The sequence below is a fragment of the Lipophrys pholis genome, assembly GCF_963383615.2.
Source record: "Lipophrys pholis genome assembly, chromosome: 1".
Classification (NCBI taxonomy): domain Eukaryota; kingdom Metazoa; phylum Chordata; class Actinopteri; order Blenniiformes; family Blenniidae; genus Lipophrys; species Lipophrys pholis.
The window spans coordinates 53,697,681-53,719,057 of record NC_137635.1 but is presented as its reverse complement, the minus strand read 5'-3'; the positions used below and the strand labels follow the sequence as shown (position 1 = coordinate 53,719,057).

General features: G+C 42.0%; 1 protein-coding gene across 2 annotated transcripts in view; it reads left to right on the top strand.

Annotated features, from left to right (window-relative positions):
• Window positions 1–21,377, top strand: part of LOC308114414 (glypican-5-like) — a 130,616-nt gene that overhangs the window by 85,136 nt on the left and 24,103 nt on the right. For both annotated transcript variants that reach the window (XM_080471283.1, XM_080471282.1), the window contains 2 exons: window positions 2,871–2,991; window positions 20,120–20,261. In XM_080471283.1, coding sequence (XP_080327409.1) covers window positions 2,871–2,991; window positions 20,120–20,261 — 263 coding nt within the window. The remainder of the gene's footprint in view (window positions 1–2,870; window positions 2,992–20,119; window positions 20,262–21,377) is intronic.

Here is a 21,377-nt window from a genome sequence, read left to right as displayed (position 1 = left end):
ACTTAAGCGGCCCATAATCACTTTATCAGCCGCGCACTGCCGGTGGGAGGATCCATTGATTTGATGCCAGTACATGTCATTCCTCTGCAGTGTCGTTAAATCCACAACATATGGGAGATTAGCATCAGTGTGGAACTCTTACTTTAATTTAGATTCTCTGGAATATGTTGGAGCGAAATGAAACCCCGTTTGGTTCGAGACAGGTAGGTGGTAGTTGTGTGAAGAAAAAGCTGGTTACATTAATAAAGAACATTTAACGACCATCAATATTTTGCATTATTTCAAAACTGATCGAAAGAACTGAATTATATATGAGCTCATACAATATGGAGGAGTAAATGTGCCAAAATTAATTAAATAAATATAAACACCATTAAACAATGAAATGTGTTCTCAATTAATTGAAATTAAGATTAAGTGATAAATTCATGAACCAGTGCAACACCAAACCATGAAATAATTGAATAGCGAAATGATTTTAATATATTTTACATCAAATGAATTGCTATTTTAATTAATGAATGACACATTTATATTTTGAATTCTAATTTTAATTAATGAATTACACATTATATGAATTATTAAATGGTATAGATATTTTTGGGGGCACTTTTAGTTCATAATATAAAGCTATATGACTTATTACCTGGTAGAGTCTACCTATAGTATATAGAAAATCACATTTGTTTATTCATTTATTTATTTATCTATTTATTTATTATAATATAAAAAAAAAACTAAATACAATACATGTTAATGCATTACCACTTCAATCCCAGTTCGATTTATTTACATTTTATTTGTATAGCGACAAATACAACGCAGTCATTTCAAGGCACTTTCTCAGAGAAAAACAATTCGACATTCAAGTAGGAAGAAATCCACAGAACCAGATTCAGTAAAACCACAAACTCCACCACTGAGTTCCTGACCTTTACCAGCAGTTTCCTTACTTAGTTCAGCGAACACAACGTTTCTTTCAACTTTTTCCCACCGAACTTCCTTCCTTCTGATTCGGTCCCGTTCGCCTCGCTGACGTCGCCTCAGACTAAACAGCTCCAATCCTCCACAAACCTCTTCCCCGCGTAGAGTCGGCTCGCCATCTCACTCCCTCTCCCTTTCACTCCGCCGTATTTTGAGAGAAAATATTTTCAGAAGAGGACGAAAAGCTGCATTAAGTGATTCCCGCCACGCTTGAGTGGAGGCTGATGCAGGAGATATTGCTTAATGGAGCTTTTTAATGATTCTGCCTGACAAACGAGAGCCTAATGGCTTTTAGTTTGTGTTGAGGAGGCCCAGTGGGCAGACTTTGGAATACAGTCACTGGTGTTTCCGTTTGGTTTTTGTGTAGTTTGATGGAAAAAAAACAATTCACCTATATCGATATATATAATGGGATGTATTAGTTGGACAGGTTGTCCTTTGTCACAGTTGAGGTATCCAGACTTTAAGTTTGGTTTTGGGGGTTTCTCTGTGTAAAGCTTTGAGCTATGTGTGAGGGTGTGTGTGTTTATTACCTACACCAGTGAATATTGGGGCAAAGGTTATGCTTTTGACTGACTGTATTTATTTATTTATTTTGTGGTTTGTATGTGTATATTTTACCAACTTTTCGCAAAAGAACTATTCACCCGAATGGCATGAAATCTTCAGGGATGTTTTGTCACCGTCCAAGAATCACTCCATTAGATTTTGGGGGCGTTAACGGCTTCGCATCTCCAAATAAATCCCTCAAAAACCGCGAAAAATGTTCCCATACAAAGCGGATGACAGAGGCGCCTCATGGAGGAGATCAAAGGAGATCAGCGTCTGTTGCCATGGAGACGTTGCCAAAACACATTTTCGTCATAACATAACATAGTCAGTTTTAATCCAATTGATGTCAAACCAAGGCCAAAATGTTCAGTCTCCCTATCCTCGGATATGCCACATGAAGCAGTGAGGTCATCACCCTGGTTAGCGGTTGGGGGGTCAAAGGTCAGGCGGGGTCACACGGAAAAAAATAAAATGTGTGTACAAACAGTGTCGAAGAGTGAAAACATGACGCGATTCAAATGATCATGACAGATGATGGAAGGAGTGGTGGATCAAATAACCTTGTAATCCACTGGTTTCCATGGTGACAAATGTGGCGTTGGTGAAGGTGCGCTCTACCGAGTGTAGTTCTAGTTTGCTTTGTGATGGAGTGTCGCCCTGTACATAGCGTACCCTGCCTCCACCTCAGCCTGATCGAATCTAAACATCCACGACCTGAGTTTGATCAAACCGTGTAGAAAACACATCTCTTCAACGTATAGGACGACGATACAATCTGTGATTTGGTGTCAAATACATTTTAGTTCAGAGAGCAGCCGATTTCAGCTCAAGTAGGCCAGATTGGTAAAATAGAGCCATATCGAACCTTTAAATTTAAACTTTCTTCCAGAGTATTCGTAATGAAAATGTCTATATTTCCACAAAACCCAAACATTTATTACTGAAAATGACTTCAATATCAACATAAAGTCCATTTTGATGAAACCTTGTGCTGCAAAATACATGAAATGTTAATGAAATTTGTGTTTGTTAGTTGTGATTTGTGTTGGGGGTTTTTAAGTTCATGTTCATCCGCCGTTCCCACCATCAGCATTTCAGAAACAGCAATTTGTTGTTTTTCGTAAATTTCTTCCTTCGTTGTTGTTCTCTTGACTTGATCAGTTATGAAATGATTCAGACCGTTTTCAGCAAATCTGTGACCTAAATGCAATTAAACACACTTTTCTTTCATATTTCGATTGCGTGGCGACATGATTTGCTGCAGTTTAGTGAATATCGGTGTGGATGTCGTTAAAAGCCGAGCGCCTGACTTCCCCTCTCTCTCGTCTTCACAGCTACACGGGCAGAGTGATGGGGAACGGCGTGCACGCCCAGAGGCAGAATCCAGAGGTCAAAGTTCGCAGCATGGACCCCGCTATGGCCGAGGTCAAGGAGAGGTTGGAGCGCTTCAACCAGGTAGGACGACCAGAACATATATCACTCATTATCCGATAGCAAATATTTAAGAAAATAAGAATATTGATAACAGTGCCAATAAAGCATTAATCTCTATTAATACAGTTTTCTTTTTACCTTCGCCAATGAATGTTGGGCGACCAACATAGGATGTGGCTGAGAATGTTTTTTGTTTTGTTTTTTTATCAGCGTGTATTTATTTATTTATTGGTTAATATGTATGATATTTTTTAAATTTTTCCCAAAAAACTACACACCCGGATTGCATGAAATCTTCAGAGATGATTTGTCATCATTCAAGGACCAGTCCGTTAGATTTTTGGACGTTAACGGCTAAACGTTTCCAAATAGATGATTTAAAAAAAAGTGTGGCAAAAAAACTCCCATACAAAGCGGATGAGAGAGGCTTCTCATAGAGATCAAAGGAGATCGGCGTCTGTTGCCATGGAGACGCTCCCTGCTCACACAGTGATGTAACTACGTGACAGGCTAGTTCGAATTGACTTGAGCTAACATGCTAGGATGCTAACTTGGTTACGCAAACAAATGTGGCGTTGGCGGGGGTCTGCGGTCTACCGAGTGTAGCTCTAGTTTTTTAAATCGTTAAACCTTAAATTAAAGTATTTTAGCTTCATATTTGTTCCATATTACATTGTGAATTATTGTTGACTGTGGATGCTTGTAACAAAGTCTTCATTGATCAGAATTCTTGTTTTTTTCCTCCTTATTAAGATCCATCAAACAATAAAACTCAAAAGTCAAAAGATCGACTGAAACGTCCTCGACTCCCTCCTCTGATCTAGGGGCTTGTTTGGAGCAAAGAGGCAGATATCAAAGATACATGAAAAGGCCTGCCGAAAGGGAGACAGTGACAGGAAAAAAAAAAAAAAAAAAAGTGACTTACTGTGCAAAGAGGGAAAAAAAAAAAGCGAGAGAAAAAAGAAAGATGAGAGGCGAGAGCAAAAGGTCAGGAATGAGTGACGGACGACACAAGCAGCTTCAAAGTGACACTGTTTGTCATGTAGATGGGCTTTAGGGCTGAAAAGGACCAAGAAGAAAAGGCCTATTTCAGACGGTCCCTAGAGGCCATTTGAGGAGACAAACGGAGCAGATCTGGTTCCCCTCCGCCTGCCTGCCCTTTTGTTACCCTGAAAATTATGCAGCCAAATCTCAATTTCTATCTCTCTCTCTCTCTCTTCCTCCTCTTTCTGAAACAATTCGATTGCTTCTGTTTCTATCTAATATATCACACAAACTCTTTCTTATTTGACTTTTACTCTTGGCTGATGTTTTCCTCCGTTGCTTCTATTTGGCATCATGTTCACATCTCGACACATTTTGAACAAATTCTCTTATTTAATCTTCTTTTCATGAAATATTTTCTCTTTCGCTGCTTTTGGGGAGAGACTGGCGCTTAATGTTGTGAGTGAGTGATGTTAACAGAGATCTCACCCTGAAGAGAAGGAGTCTGGTTTTCTACCTCGACGTCAAACTTTAATTCAGTGAACTCAGTTCGGTTTGAATGACGACAGAATAAATGTTAATATAGAGCAGGGGTCTGCAACCTTTATGGCCAAAAGAGACATTTGTGTGGCTTTCTACAAAAATCTAATTTAACTGGAGCCGCAAAGCACATTTAACCTTTAAAATGAGGCAGACGGAGCTTCTAACGTTTTGATCAGTGAACATAAACTGTGTCTCACGTTACTTTTAGGAGGTTTTAATTACAATTCAAGGCAAACATTTAATTACATTTTCAGCAGTTTTTGGACCTGATTTTAGAGCTTTTTTTTTTCAAAACGATTTTGACATTTGAGCTATTTTAATAATGTTGACTCTTTTTTTAAGTAATTCTGTGTTTTTCCCCTTTTTGAATTTTTTTTTCTGTTTTAATCCTCGTCGTTTTAGTTTTTTTTTTAAAGCTGTTTTAACAACTTTAAGCTAAATACCCTAATTTTATTTGTCCTTTTTTTTAAGCCATTTTAACCCAAAAGTTAAAAATAATTCTAAAAATGACTTTATGTGTGTAAATAAAACAAAAACAAAATCAAATGTTTAGTTTAGGTAAAAAATTTTGGAAAAGGTTTAGGGAGCCGCGTGCAGACCTCTGATATATATTAATCACTAAAATACTGTCTGAAAGGCCAAATTCTACCATTCTACTGCCTCAAACGCAAAAAGTTTAGGTCCGTTTGCGCGACATTTCAAGTGAAAACGCATCGTTTTGGAAAAGTTTGGCATTTACCCAACAATGAAAAACATGTACTTAGGATGCTGAGCCATGAGGTGGCGTCGTTGTTGTTTTGTTTAATGAAACCAGACACCCATGCAGCAGAGAAATATACGCTGTAAATAATAGCAATAGAAGTAAAAGTTCTATTTTCAGTGGCTCCGACCACCGTTTGTAAACGGATTCCTAAATCCGACAAACGTTTTTGCGTTTTTTGGGATTTATTCTGAAATGGTTAGTTGCTAACGTCTCGAAATCTTATGGATTGGTCCTTGTATGATGAGAAATCATTCCTGAAGATTTCATGCAATTTGGGTGAACAGTTTTTGTGAAAAGTTGGAAAAAATCCGTACATACAAACCAATAAATAATTAAATACACGCAGACTAAAACATAACCTTTAAAGCCAACATTGATGTTCGCCTAACTTTCATTGGCGAAGGTAAAAATTAAACAAAATCCATCACAATCATCAGTAAATTCAACAAAAAAATCTTAATTTGAAAGAAATGTGCTGGTGTTAAATGGCTAAAGTACTGAAACAAGATGAATACCACTTTGTAGTTCCATTGGCAGGCGGGTGGTTTGATGTGTTTGTCCGGAGAGTCTGAACAGAGCGACAGCGCGCCTGGTCTCCTTCGCCCGCACGTTGCCGCCCGCCCTCGTCTCCCCGCCGCCGCTGACCGATACACACCACAACATCCCGCCGTGCGCGGTGGCTGTCAAGTGCCTCGTTGTCATGGAAACCACGCGGAGTTTCGCGGGCGTCCTGTTGACATTCGCACGGTTGGGAAAAAAAAGCAGAGTCTGGAATCTCGGACCAGGCGGCTGAGCTTTGTGTGGCGGAGGATCGTGTTAAACGGGCAGATTGTCGAGGGAGGACGAGTTCACACAAAGAAAAAAAAAATAGTTTTTCAGCCTCCGTGGAGGTTCATCTCCTTTACCCAGACATCTCATCGTGGCCTCTGACAGGCGCCGATTTTCTCAGAAAATCTACAAAACTGCAGCTTTTCGTGGTCCGAGGGAGAGAAACCCCCGATTGATGGGTTCATGTGGGGGCGTAAGCGCTTCGGCCCGACAAACGAGTGACTCAAATATATCAAAGTTTTCACTGCATTGCTTCATATCCATGTTTATCACCTTGCTAATCCCAAACCACGGCTGCAAGCAGCAGCAACAGAGATCATCAGAACTCGCGGCGCGGCGCGCAACAAAGATGGTTCAGAAAAGAGGCGTTGACTTGTTCTTCCACTTCCAGATTTCTGGTCCAGAAGGTGGCGACATGGGGGGGGTCATAATGTTATGGCCGATACGTGTAAATCAAATGGATTTTGCTCAGAATCCAAATCTGAGTACGTTAATAACAAAAGACACAAAGACCCTCACGTGTAACAAACAATGACGGAATAACTTTCCACTAATGTGATAAAATGGCTAAATATTTTTGGGGCAATCAGGATTGCAATTATTATTATTATTATTATTATTATTATTATTATTATTATTATTATTATTATTGTTATTGTTATTGTTATTATTATTGTTATTATTATTATGATTATTATTGTTGTTATTGTCATTGTTATTATTATTATTATTATTATTATTATTATTATTATTATTATTATTATTATTATTAGTCGGCCCTAACAAATGTGTGTTTGAGGGCTGAAACGACAGACCCGGTGAAAAATGTGATAATTAGGGGCAATTTTACATGTGACTGGCAAAATTAGAAAAAGGATCCCGTTTCACCGAGCGCTACAAAAATTAGCACACATGTGTAACACCCCGTGACGCACAAAAAACTCTATTACGTACAAACTGAAAACTCAACAGGACGTTGGATACTTTGAGGAATAAGGTGGATTTTGGCAGATTTTTTTCCAGTTATATATTTAATGCTACTTCAATCACTGAACCGTATCGAGGAGTGCTCTGTGAAGTATCGACCCGATACTAGTATCGGTATCGGTATCTGTATCGGTGCAAACGGGGATAATCGTCTGCAGCTCGCCCCGTTCCTGCTGCAGATGTTCTCTCTAGACGCTGTTGTCCAGGAATCGTCCAGGTGGGGGCGTCGCTCCATAAAAGCAGTATATTTGCAGATTGATTGTGTCGAGCACATCTGGATCCTTTTGCCGACTTTACTGGACAGCCTGGTTTCCTTTCGGGCTGTAAAGTTGATTATCGGGAGGAGCTGCTCTGCAGATCGAGAACATTGTTCTGAGCACTTTAAATCCGACTCCGTATTGCGAAGCTCACAAAGCTGCATTTGTTGTTGGAATAATTGTTGACATGAGCCCCGTTAATAACAGTCGGTGTTTCTGTGAGCAGACCTCTCTGAGGCTTCAGAGGAAACACGGGATTCTCATGAAGACATCCAGTAAAGTGCTTGTTATTGATCTGGCAGACCTTCGAACTCCTGTTGACGTGCAATTATTATTTTCTCCAAAGAGCCGTTTAAGATGAGACAGATTTCATCTTTGAAATGCAATCAGAAGTGTAAAACAAGCTGTTATTAAACTGCAGGAAACTGAGGCCCAGTGTGGAAAAAGCTGAGAAGTATTGTTGGAAAAAAGAAAAAAGAAAAGGCTCTGCAGTGTGTCTGACGGATTCACATCGGGGGCCCGGTGCATTGTGGGAGCTTTCATCCTCCACACTGAGTGTTTGATGTGTGTCTGCGTCACTCTGCTCCGTCACACACTCACCTGATTGGGTTTAATCACAAGAAGCTCATAAACACACACAGTAGACCGATTTTACATTTTTTTTTTTTTTTTTACTGTTTTGACCTGCGAGGTATCTCAGGTATTTCAACGAATCTCTAATATGAGATTTTCTATATTTGAATAACCTCAATTTCTGGGATTAGCGGGTTTGAGACCCTCTAAAGAGGCTGCAGCACTAAGAGGATTGGAAAAGTACTTTAGATGTATCACAGAGTCTGACCCTTCATCCTGTGCGTGCGTGCGTGCGTGCGTGCGTGCGTGCGTGCGTGCGTGCGTGCATGCGTGCGTGTGAGATACAGAATCGTTACTAAAAACCTGATGGGAGACGACCGATAGTTTTTTTTATTTATTTTTTTATTCATTAATTTCAAACATTTTGTGCAATCACATACATAACTACTGTACACACACACACACACACACACACACACACACACCCACACACACACACACACACACACACACACACACACACACACACACACACACACACACACCCTCCTATAAGGACGTGAGTGGGCGGGTGTCCGTCCTCCTGTGTGTTTCTTCTTCCTCCTGCTGTAAATATTCCTCACGTGGACACTGAACGTCTCAGGGTGAGTTTTTGATTCGCGGCCACCGCCCAGCTGTTTTTGGGTGGAGACTCTCTGACAATGGCCCGTCTGTTTCTCTCTGAACTCCAGAATCGAGCCCAGGTCGTCTCTCAGCGCTGCAGTTTGCGCTCACGTGAAGGCAGAGTCGCTGGAAACGAGCAGGATTCTGCTTCTTAATGTCTTTATTTCTGGTTTTTTGTTTCTCTCACGGCGCTGCGCCCTCGTGCGCCGGCCGGATCTGGGTGGAGGTGGGACACTGGGTGGAGGTTTGGGAAAGCGCGGGGCAGTTGTGTGTCTGCGTGAGATGGATGAGCCTCGCTGCGTCTTGGTTTGGCTCGCGGCCCGGTCAAGTTCCACATCAGAAAGGCCACACTGGTGTTAAAACACGCACACTCAGCAGATTCCCTCCGTGGACGTCCAGCCTCTCCACTCTTTTGTCAGCGAGGGTCTAAGGAGGGTCTTTAAAAGCACAACGATTCCCATTTAAAAACTGGTTTTGGTGTTTTTTTCGCGGTGCCGTCGGGGGACGGAGAGGGTTTGTGCCGAGCTGGCGCCGCCTCACGAGGGAGGGGACAGATTGTTTCCAGTTGAAGGAGATGATGGAGTCCGTCTTCCCTGGAGCTCCGCTGCTTCTCGCCGCCGTCGCTGCCGTGGCAACGATACAAGCAACAAGTCTCCCTGCCCGGCGCCAAACGTCATCAACCCACACTCATTTTTAGCAGAACATTCTTTTACTCTCTCTCTCTCTCTTGCAACCACACTTCAATTCAAAGTTCATGAAAACTCAGTGAACTGACTCTTTTCTTTCCTTTCGGGTTGAAGAAAAGTCATTTTGGGCACGTCGAGGAAAAAAACGACCTGTTACTGTCACTGGCACGCAGTTATTTCAGAGTATTTGTATGAAGGTTATCTACAAGGCGGGTTTACAGCGACTCAGGCGTTTTTTTTTTCCTTTGTGAAATAATGTTGTTATTCCTCCCTGGATGACGGTTTGTGAAACTCTTGTTAATTACAGGGCTGGATGTTGCCACAGATTCAATTATGGTTCTGAAAATATCAATTTGAACCACTTTGGTTTGATTTGAATCAGCTCACGAGCACGATTACCATCAAATTAATGCTCGCATGTAAAAGTTACTAATGGAAATACCAAACAAGTGGATTTTCAGAAGATAGTCGTGGAAAAAGTGGGTCACGTTGTGTTTTTCCTGTGGAATTTGCCTTGGTGAAGTCATTTGCGCTGCAGAAGTATAAATCATCTAAAACAGAAGTTCTCAAACTTTTCACATTAAAGCACCTGAGAAAATCTCCAGCTCTCTACTTCCCACCATCATGGCTGATCTGAACACCCTGTTAGAGATGGTCAGGTCAAAGGTCATTCTCTTTTGTACTATTTTTGTTAATTTTATGTATTTAAAAAAAAAAGTTTTGACACAGAAACGACAGCAATGCTGACAACGATGTAGTTTTCATGTTCGGCCACTAGTTGGAGTTGTTGGTTGTTTCTGTAATGAAACCACATACACACACACACACATGCAGCAGAGAACAAAATAAAACTGTCAAAATAAAACCACCGAGTGGGATTGTTGTTAGAGTGACTGTCAAAATAAAACTAGCAAGTTGAATTGTTATTACGGTGACTGTCAAAATAAAAGTACCAAGTCCCAGGAGAATATGGAGTCATGACACCACGGAGGAAACTTGGTTCTGATTGTCTCTACTGAGCATGTGCAGAACTACTCGTTACTACGGTTGCATGACCGGCAGCAGCCGTTCAGAAAAGTTGTGTTTTGAGTCGTTTTCAATCGTCTGCATGACGACGGAGTCCGAGCGCGTTCGAAAAGTTCCACCTCGGGAGCTGTTCTCAAAAAGGTTCATTTTGACTCTCCGAGCAGCTTTGTCATTTACTTGAGTTTCACTTCGATTCTCCTAAATCATTTCTTTCTGTTTTTGGGTTTTCACGTACAGACATTGTTGTATAAACGAGGCCAACGTGGGATGAATGTTAGATAATAATAGACGTGTGACCGGAAGCTGTTTAGGTTCTGAGAGCCGCTGTGCAGGTGTCATGTGAATTTCTTCAAACACACACACACACACACACACACACACACACACACACACACACACACACACACACACACACACACACACACACACACACACACACACCTCACAGCTCTGTTGGAACATGAAGAGAAATCTGAGTCATGACTGTCGTACATTTTTCAGGAGCATTTCCATCAAGTTGAATGTTTTTGAGTGTGTGTGTGTGTGTGTGTGTGTGTGTGTGTGTGTGTGTGTGTGTGTGTGTGTGTGTGTGTGTGTGTGTGTGTGTGTGTGTGTGTGTGTGTGTGTGTGTGTGTGTGTGTGTGTGTGTGTGTGTGTGTGTGTGTGTGTGTGTGAGTCATGAGGGTTACATCACGGCCAATAAAGTGCGAGCTTGTTGTTAAGGTGTGTGTGTGTGCGTGTATATATGTGTGTGTGTGTGTGTGTGTGTGTGTCCTGTCAAAATCATCACTTTGGTTTTTTTGTGTGAAAGTAAAAATTCCATAATTTTCACTCCACTTAAATAATTTTTTCGGGGGGCAGGAATATCTAAATTCATCAACTATGCTTGTTTCCACTGGTTCAGAATAAAAACTTTCTCTCTTGCGTCTATTATTTCTGAAATCGGACCAAACTGAAAGGCTCGGTGTGTGTTGGTGTGTGTCTGTGTGTGTTGGTGTGTGTCGTGTGTGTCGGTGTGTGTTGGTGTGTGTCTGTGTGTGTCTGTGTGTGTCTGCGTGTGTTGGTGTGTGTCGGTGTGTGTCTGTGTGTGTCGATGTGTGTTGGTGTGTGTCGGTGTGTGTTGGTGTGGGTCTGTGTGTGTCGGTGTGTGTCTGTGTGTGTTGGTGTGTGTCGGTGTGTGTCTGTGTGCGTCGGTGTGTGTCGGTGTGTGTCGTGTGTGTTGGTGTGTGTCAGTGTGTGTCGGTGTGTGTCTGCGTGTGTTGGTGTGTGTCTGCGTGTGTTGGTGTGTGTCGGTGTGTGTTAGTGTGTGTTGGTGTGTGTCTGTGTGTGTCTGCGTGTGTCGGTGTGTGTCTGTGTGTGTTGGTGTGTATCGGTGTGTGTTGGTGTGTGTCGGTGTGTGTCTGTGTGTGTCTGTGTGTGTCGGTGTGTGTTGGTGTGTGTTGTTGTGTATCGGTGTGTGTCTGTGTGTGTTGGTGTATTGGTGTGTGTCGGTGTGTGTATTCTAGTGTGTCGGTGTGTGTCGGTGTGTGTTTGTGTGTGTCTGTGTGTGTTGGTGTGTATCGGTGTGTGTCTGTGTGTGTCGGTGTGTGTTGGTGTGTGTCTGCGTGTGTCGGTGTGTGTTGGTGTGTGTCTGCGTGTGTCTGTGTGTGTTGGTGTGGGTCTGTGTATGTCTGCGTGTGTTGGTGTGTGTCTGCGTGTGTTGGTGTGTGTCGGTGTGTGTTGGTGTGTGTCTGTGTGTGTTGGTGTGTGTGTCGTGTGTGTCTGTGTGTGTCTGCGTGTGTCTGTGTGTGTCTGTGTGTGTCTGCGTGTGTCGTGTGTGTTGGTGTGTATTCTAGTGTGTCTGTGTGTGTCGGTGTGTGTCGGTGTGTGTCGGTGTGTGTTTGTGTGTGTTGGTGTGTGTCTGTGTGTGTCGGTGTGTGTTGGTGTGTGTTTGTGTGTGTCTGTGTGTGTCTGCGTGTGTCTGTGTGTGTCTGTGTGTGTCTGTGTGTGTCGTGTGTGTCGGTGTGTGTTGGTGTGTATTCTAGTGTGTCTGTGTGTGTCGGTGTGTATCGGTGTGTGTCTGTGTGTGTCTGTGTGTGTCTGTGTGTGTCTGCGTGTGTCGTGTGTGTCGGTGTGTGTTGGTGTGTGTTTGTGTGTGTCTGTGTGTGTCTGTGTGTGTCTGTGTGTGTCTGTGTGTGTTGGTGTATTGGTGTGTGTTGGTGTGTGTCTGTGTGTGTCTGTTTGCTGGAAAAGTGCAACCAGATGCATGATGGGTAACTTTGATTTGTGTCATTTGGTTTGATTGCTAATGGACACGGTCTGGACGTTCCACCTGTTTTGGAAAGGAGGACGACAAAGTGGTTTATATTGACCTTTAATTGTGTTTTTGATTCAACATTCCTCTCCTCGTCTCTTTTATTATCCCAGAATTCCCTTTTTAAATCATGTCAAGCAGTCGAATGGATCCAGTGGTCTGAACTCTCCACCTCCGTCAGATTACCAGTCGGGATTAAGCAGATAGCTGTTGAACACGATGCAGCTCGGCCCGGCTGTCCTTAAAGCATGTTAATTAGAGAAGGAATCAATTAGAGTGCTGTTGCTGTGGAACGCGCCGTCGGTGTAACGGTTGCTTTGGTTGGCTGCCGTCCCGAGCCCCTTTTCTAGTTTTGATTATGTCACAGAAATATATAATCGCAGCTCCACTGCGGGCGATTTCAACGGCGGCGTGACGGGAACGTAAAGCGCTTTCCCAACGCGGCAGTGAAGAAACACATTTGTGACTCGGTGCAACAAGCAAGGAGAACTAAATACTCCAATAAGAGTTCTTTAAGAGCATAAATAAGCAGTGAATACTCTCCCTCTCGTCCCAGAACGTCTTTAACGGCGTCACAAATTGGCTTCTTTCTCTTTTTGCACGGCGGCAGGAGGCTTCCGGCACATCGGACACTGAAATCTCTCAATTCCTGCAACAATAAAAAACCATTTCTCACGCGTGAACGATTCTGCATGCGCAGACAGACAGCGGGTAACACAAATGATAATCCACTGAAGAAGAAAAAAAAAAAAAACGTCTCATCTGATCTGTCACCTGCGGCGAATGTGGACAATGGGAGGGAATATTTGAGCAGCAGCCGACTCTGATGTACAAAAGCTTTTCAGCCGACGGAGACGAGACGCTTCATAAACCTGTAGAGCAGTCCTGACTGTGAGTGGACGGCTGGATTAGATGAAGCTGCTCTGATTCAGTGAAACTTAACGACAGTGAGAGAGGAGAAGCTTCTCAAGTTAAAATAAATAAATACACTTTATGAAAATCTGGAGTCGGTTATTTAGAAAAGGAAAAAAAAAAAAAACTACTGAAGTGAAATTTATTTAGGTTTACTGTCAACAGAAGGTTTCTGACTGATTATAGAGCATCTTCCTTTGTTAACGTCCAGATTATAGAGCATCTTCCTCCTCTAATGTACAGATTATAGAGCATTGGCCTCCTGTAAAATCCAAATTATAGAGCATCGTCCTCATATAACATCCAGATTATAGAGCATCTTCCTCCTCCAACTTCCAGATTATAGAGCATCTTCCTTCTTTAACATCCAGATTATAGTGCATCTTCCTCATATAACAGTCAGATTATAGAGCACCTTCCTCCTCTAATGTACAGATTATAGAGCATCTCCCTCCCGTAACATCCAAATTATAGAGTATCTTCCTCCTACCAACATCTAGATTATAGAGCATCCTCCTTCTACCAACATCTAGATTATAGAGCACCCCTACCAATATCCAGATTATAGAGCAAATTCCTTCACTAACTTCCACATTATATTGCATCTTCCTCCTCTAACATCCAGATTATAGAGCAGCTTCCCCTCTATCCGATTATAGAGCAGCTCCCCCTCTATCAGATTATAGAGCATCTTCCTCCGCTAACATCCAGATTATAGAGCATCTTCCTCCTTTATCAGACTGTAGAACATCGTCCTCCTCTAACATCCAGATTATAGAGCATCTTCCTCCGCTAACATCCAGGTTATAGAGCATCTTCCTCACCTCACATCCAGATTATAGAGCATCTTCCCCTTCTAACTGATATTCCTTGAAATGTTCAATCAACATAATTTAATCCCTAATCCAAGTCAAATCTTTTTTTATCTCTTTAGTAACAACACATTGGAAATTAAGGATCGAAAATGTCGTGTGAATCTAGAACTGACAAAATTGACTGTTGATTGTACCAAGAAGTAAAAAGTGATAAAACGAAGTAGAATCTTCCAGAGAAAAGCAGAAGAATACTAGTTCGAGTCCAGAGTTCACGCAGGTGCACGGAGGAAGGATCTGACGTCGCACCGGGTCGAGAACAAAAAACAAGCCACTGCTCTTTTCCCTTTAAGGCTCGCCTTGAGATTACTCTGGCATCCACGGACAAATCAGGTATTCCCAGAAGGCTTTGGATAAAATCCCAAATCATGAAATGTTTTCTACCTTCTCCTCTCCAACAGTTCAGAAGCATTCCAGGGCCCGAGGATGACGAGGCAGGTCCCAGAGCATCGGGCGCTGAATTCCGGCATGAGTTCTCCTGCGCCTGAGTCACGCTAAAAAGAAAGTGTGCGAGCGAGCGTGCACGAGTGTGCACGTTAGAGAGGCTCCAGTTTAGTTTTTTTTTTTTTTTTTTTTTTTAATGTGGAAACACAAAATGTGGTTATGAAACATAAAAACGTGAAACACAGTCCCCCCCGGGGGACGGCGGGCGCATGAATACTGCGACTGCGCGTGTCGGTACAGATGCAATAAGTGGGATGTTATCGTCAAAGCAGTGAACCGGGATCAGGAGTCAGAACCTTTTTTAATTCCCACTTCTAGACACGTGAAACCAGATCAGCTGGTGGAGGGCAGCGCTGCTGAAACTGTTGACCCGAGGAAAAGAAGCCAGAAGAGAAGGAAGGAAGGACTGACAGTAAAGTCATCTAGGAACGTCTGCACAAGTTTTTTTTAAACCGCGCAGTTTGAGGTTTCCTTTATCGTCCCACTGGTGATGTTCAGAAACCGTAAACATCAGATGGGGAATAAGAAACTTTTCGATATTTCAGTGTGCCTGACCAACAAAAGAAGCCGCGGGAGGAAAAAAAAAAGAAAAAGAAAAAGAGAGAGCATAGCGGGAACAGACAGAAAACGGAGCATCTGAGGACGAGTGACAGCGTGCAAACAAAAGTAGCTGCAGATCTGCTCAAAGCAAATCACTGTTGACTCTGGAAGGAAAGAAGAAAAATACATTATTGGTCCGTTGGGGCCGGCCCGTCTCCAGACTTTACCTAATCAACCAGAAAGAAGCCTTTGACTGGCGGATCAGGTCGCTTCCGCGGGAATAATAAATGAGGTGGGCGAAAGATCGAAATGAAATGCCTTCAAACAGGTTTTTCAAAATCAAAACGCAGTATTTATTCAGCATCCGCTTTGAAAATGAAATCAAGAAAAAAGCCTTCATGTCACGATTGAGTTACAGAAACTAATGACGGCTTAATAAACTGCATTTAAAAGAAATAAAGTGAAAACGCATTGTTTTTGCATTTTCAAAAGTTTCACTTTTACATGGTAACGTTGTGAAAACGATGTTGGGCCACTAGGGGGTGCTGGTGTTTGTTTTCGTGATGAAAGCGCACACACTCCTGCAGCAGGGAACAATACACTGTAAACATTAACACTCGGAGAACACCGACGTTCTAATGGACTTATTACGGTGACTGTCAAAATAAAAGTATCAAGTCCCAGGAGAACATGGACTGGGAGTCACCACACTCTGGAGAAAACGTTGCTCTGATTGGCTCTACTGAGCATGTGCAGAACTACTAGTTACTGCGGCCGTGGAGCGCCAGACCAGCAGCAGCAGTTCAGAAAAGTTGCGTTTGGAGCCGTTCTCAGGAAGTCGTTTTCAGTCGCTCCGAGCATCGCTTACATCTATACAAAGATTTTTTTTTCATTTTCATTTGAAATCCATGAGGAAATGATCAAACACAATTTAATTCAGGGGCCGGTAAAATAGAATCCTTCAAATTTTAACTTTGAAGGTTTTTATTTGTTGTCGCAGAGTATTCGTGATGAGAATGTTGAACTCTAAAAGGAAACGTTAGTACAGAAAATTATTCCAATCTCCACATCAAGACATTTTTAATGAAACTTTGTGCTGCAAAATCGAGCGAAATGTTTCAAAAACTGTTGCATTCTGGGTGTTTTTTTTACAAAACTCCCCCAGGGTAGCTTCATGGCAGCATCACGATATCTCAGCTCACCGCTCTGTCTTGTGTTTTGTCGCTACTCTACAATGATTTCTTTTTTTTTTTTTTTTTTTTTTTTTAGAAACTCTGGAAACCTCCAGTCAGAGAAACGTTGTCGTGGGATAAAATGGGCGTATTAAGATTAGATGGAACCCGATAGAAGCTTGATACGTCGAAACAAATGTGATTTTACAGGAAGAGAAAGAGTGGGAGTTATGTGAACACTATTATGTATAACACTATCCAGACACTATCCAGTCTTTGAGCCTCTTAAACTTTTATTGGAATATCCAAATGTGTGCGTTTCCCCTGAAGTTTAATGTCAACACGTGTTGCATGAATTAGATCCTGACGAGAGACGATAAGACACGACAAGCTCTTCTTCCTTCAACACTGAAACCAGCTCAGGTAACGCGAGCCGACCCCCCCCCCCCCCCCCCAAAACCATAAAACACACAACTGTGACCAGCGTCCAGTATTCTTCGCATATTTTCCTCGTCATCCTGAAAAGCGACACCTCCAACTATTGTTCTGTGGCTCTAAGGTTTGTCGGCGGGCGTAGCGGCTCTGTTCGACCTGCAGCGGGGCTCGGTGTTGCAGCGGGTGGAGAAACATGACGGGTTTAATGAGCAACGGTATCAAATAATACCCAGTGTGCGTTTCGTCATCCGCTCGGAACGAGAAGCGTCCCGACATGCTCAGAAACGGCTCTTTTAATAAGCCCCGACTCTGAAATGGCCGCAGACGAAGATGAGGATGATTATTCCTCATTATGTACCTGGGTATTTCTCACCTGTCATTTTAAGAGCTTAACGATCACGGGAATTAGATTTATGGGTGTTTTAACGGGGCGTGGCTTGTGATCAAAGCAGCAGGGCTGCGATATGAAGGAATTCAAGTCTGTAATCAAGTTTACAGCTTCTCTGTTGCACAGACAGTAAAACATCTAAATATCCACAGCCACCTTTATTGCACAATATATCATCTATGTGCAACACAGAATTGCAGGATCCGACAAAACAGTAAACCTGAGATTTGGAAAAGCTGTATCCGCCACATTTATCACGTTCATGCAGACACATAGTCTAGTTTAATTTGACGTTTTTGTCTTCTGTCACACTGCATAAAGACTCATCAGGTCACGAAATCGGTAATTAACAAGACGTTAAACTCGTGGTTAGAAGCTGTAATTGCTCAAATTGTTGCTACGCGTGTCTTTGCGTGCAAACTTTATTTGGTGAGCGTAGTTTTACTCACGATACAACATTTTACTGCTTCAGGCAATTTCTGACTTGATAGACTCTACCTGCTGTACCAGCGGAGTATGTACAGCAGGTACTGTATCAGTGCACACCTGACCCAACGACTAGAAATATATATATATATATATATATATATATATATATATATATATATATATATATATATATATATATATATATATATATCGATATCTATCTATATATATCTATCTATATATATATATATATATATATATATATATATATATATATATATATAGATAGATATCGATATATATAGATATAGATATATAGATATCAATATATAGATATCGATATATATATAGATATATATAGATATAGATATATATATAGATATAGATAGATAGATATATCTATATATAGATATAGATAGATAGATATATCTATATATATATATATAAAAAAACACGATTTAAGTTTAAGCTCCAAATTTCTTCCAAATTGTCAAAATTTAGAAGAAAACTGATTTTTTTTTATTTTTTACACAATTTGTAAAAACACCCACAATGCAACATCAACAGTAGAATTTTGTTTTGTTTTGACATTTCACACCAGAAGGTTTCATTAAAATTGACTTTATGTTGAAATTGTTGTCGTTTAGCTCATATCGGTGCTATCACGGTAGCTCAGGCAGCTACATCACTGTGACACACTGAGCAGAGAGCGTCTCCACGGCAACGGACGCTGATCTTCTTTGATCTCCTCCATGAGGTGCCTCTCTCATCCGCTTTGTATGGGACTTTTTTTTTGGGGGGGGGAGTTTTGGGGTATTTATTCAGAAACTGTTAGCCGTTAACATCTAAAATCTTAAAATCTAATTGATTGGTCCTTGGATGATGACAAATCATCCCTGAAGATTTCATGCCATTTGGGTTAAAGTTGATAAAATCTATACATACAAACCAATTAATAAATGAATAACTAAAGGCTGAAAAAAAACAGATCCTTCCCCCTTGAACAACTGAGTGAGGAACACCTTTGCTGTTTGAGTGTTGCCGTGTCGGGGTGTGTGTGTGTGTGTGTGTGTGTGTGTGTGGGGGGGGGGGGGGGGGGGGGGGGGGGTTGCGGGGGGGGTGGGGGGGGTCCTGTCATTCACCAGTCAACACGTCTTCACTAGTCGTTCCTCCACCTAAAGGTCAGCTGTGCACCAGAAGTGATTGTGTTGGTTTTCTCATGCATAGTTAATTTTAGGTTTGCTCAGGTATGCATAGCAATGATGCAGTGTGTGTGTGTGTGTGTGTGTGTGTGTGTGTGTGTGTGTGTGTGTGTGTGTGTGTGTGTGTGTGTGTGTGTGTGTGTGTGTGTGTGTGTGTGTGTGTGTGTGTGTGTGTGTGTGTGTGTGTGTGGACACCTTCGCACACTTCTCAGATGCGGTGATCTGTAGAATAATCTGTTGTTTCTGTGGGGAGAGTTCCTGGTCAGACGTGTGAAGGAACCTGGATGACGGTGTTGTGGACAGAAGGAACGGCCAGCAGGTGATCCAATTAGTGGGCGCCATGCGGGGCGGGAAGGACGCCGTGAAGAGTCACGTTTCAAAGCTCCGGGCGAAGAAACTCTGTGTGATGTAACTCGGTTTCTCTCTGCCGGAGCGTTGATTTAAAGTTTAAGGGAATATTTGTCTTTATTTTTTTCTCTTCAACAACAGAAATGTGATTCGAAACCTTGGAACTCCATGAGAGTGTCAAATTCTCCTGGGACTTGGTACTTTTATTTTGACAGTCACCATAGTAACAATCCAACTTGGTGGTCTGTCCACTAGAATGTCCTTGTTCTTCCGTTGTTCATAACGGCTGGTTTTCTGCTTTGTGTGCGGTTTCATCACAAAAACAAACAGCAGCACCCACTAGTGGCAGAACATCGTTACTGTCATTGCCGTGACATTGTTTTCAAAGCATTTCCATGTAAGCGTGAAACTTTACATTTTATATTAGTTCTGGAGTTTTAAAATGTCCACTTTTTCTGTATTTTCACGGAAGCTTCTGAATCCAGATCAGGCAATATAACGAACTCAGGGTCGTATCGTGAATATAATTAAAGTCACGTGAGAAATAAATCATCACATAAAGTCCAAAATAACAACAAAGAAAAGAAACAACATAGTTTTTTTAGAAAACTCATTTACATTGACCTTGTCAGTTGCCATAGCAACAGAACTACTCCAGCTAATGACTCTCAACATGTCGCGGGAATGAACACATATGTTGCCTCTACCTCAGGAGAACAAAGGAAGAAGAATATTTATGCTTCATCGCCGGAGCAGGTTTTAATCCAGGAAGACGTGGGGTAAAAGTGTCAAATGTTTCTGCAGGAGACCCAAGACAAGTTTCCCAGACTGGGCCAGACGGAGGCCTGGGACGACCTGGGCAGCGGGGAGGCCGGGGAGGGCAGCGCCACCGAGTGTGACGACGAAGACGGTTGTCAAGCTTCAGGAGGCGGACAAGAAAAGAGCCGTGAGTCAAACACGCACACACACACACGCACACACGCACACACACACACACACACGCACACACGCACACACACACGCACACACACACGCACACACACACGCACACACACACACACACACAGTATCTGCGGATGCACCAATCTCAGTGTGGCTTCAGGCAGTAGGTCGATAGACGCCAGACATGAGACCAAGTCCCACCTGGAAGTCTCACCTCTTTATTTCTTTATTGGTTTGGATGTTTTTTACCAACTTTTTGCAAATACAATTCACCTGGATAGCATAGATTGTTCAGGGTTGACTTGTCCGTCTCCAAGAATAGTTCCATTAAATTTTGAGAGTCATTGGGTCAAAGGTCAAGGTCGAGGTCAGGTAAAGGTTAAAAAGGTTATCTTTGTCATAACGCAGTCAGTTTTAATCCGATTGATGTCAGACCAACACCACAATGTTTTTAATTCCATATCCACTGATGTGCCACATGATGCAGTGACGTCATCGCCCTGGTTAGCGGTCGGGGGTCAAAGGTCAAGAGATTTTCATCATAACGGGAGAGAATTGAAATCAATCGCATTAAAACTGACCGCGTTTCCGTGACCTTGGCCTTCGACCCAATCGTTCTCAGCATCCTCAGACAAGAACAAATCATCTCCTGAAAGTTTCATGCAGTTCGGGTAAAGAGTTTTTATGAAAAGTTAGTAGAATACATACTAACCGATAAATAAATTATTAAATACACACAGGCAAACCCATAACCTTAAATATAGCATAGCCTTCGCATACCATTTGCCGCTGGAGTTTAAATTATTTAATATATTATAATTTCATTGAAACATTCATTATAATATTATTTAATATGTACTGGTATCAGGTGTCCTGGAAAAAATCATTGGTGGATCCCCGTGTAATGGAATTGAAGCAGCTGACTGATAGATAGATAGATAGATAGATAGATAGATAGATAGATAGATAGATACTTTATTGAAGATGGCATCTTTCCTCTCCTCTTTGCTTCAGTGAGCCTCAAATAGTTTTGTCTCTTCCACTCGCCTCCCACCCGACAAGGGAAATTCACTTTGAATCACATCCTCACACTCCGAGGCTCAAACGAAGGTGGAGCGCA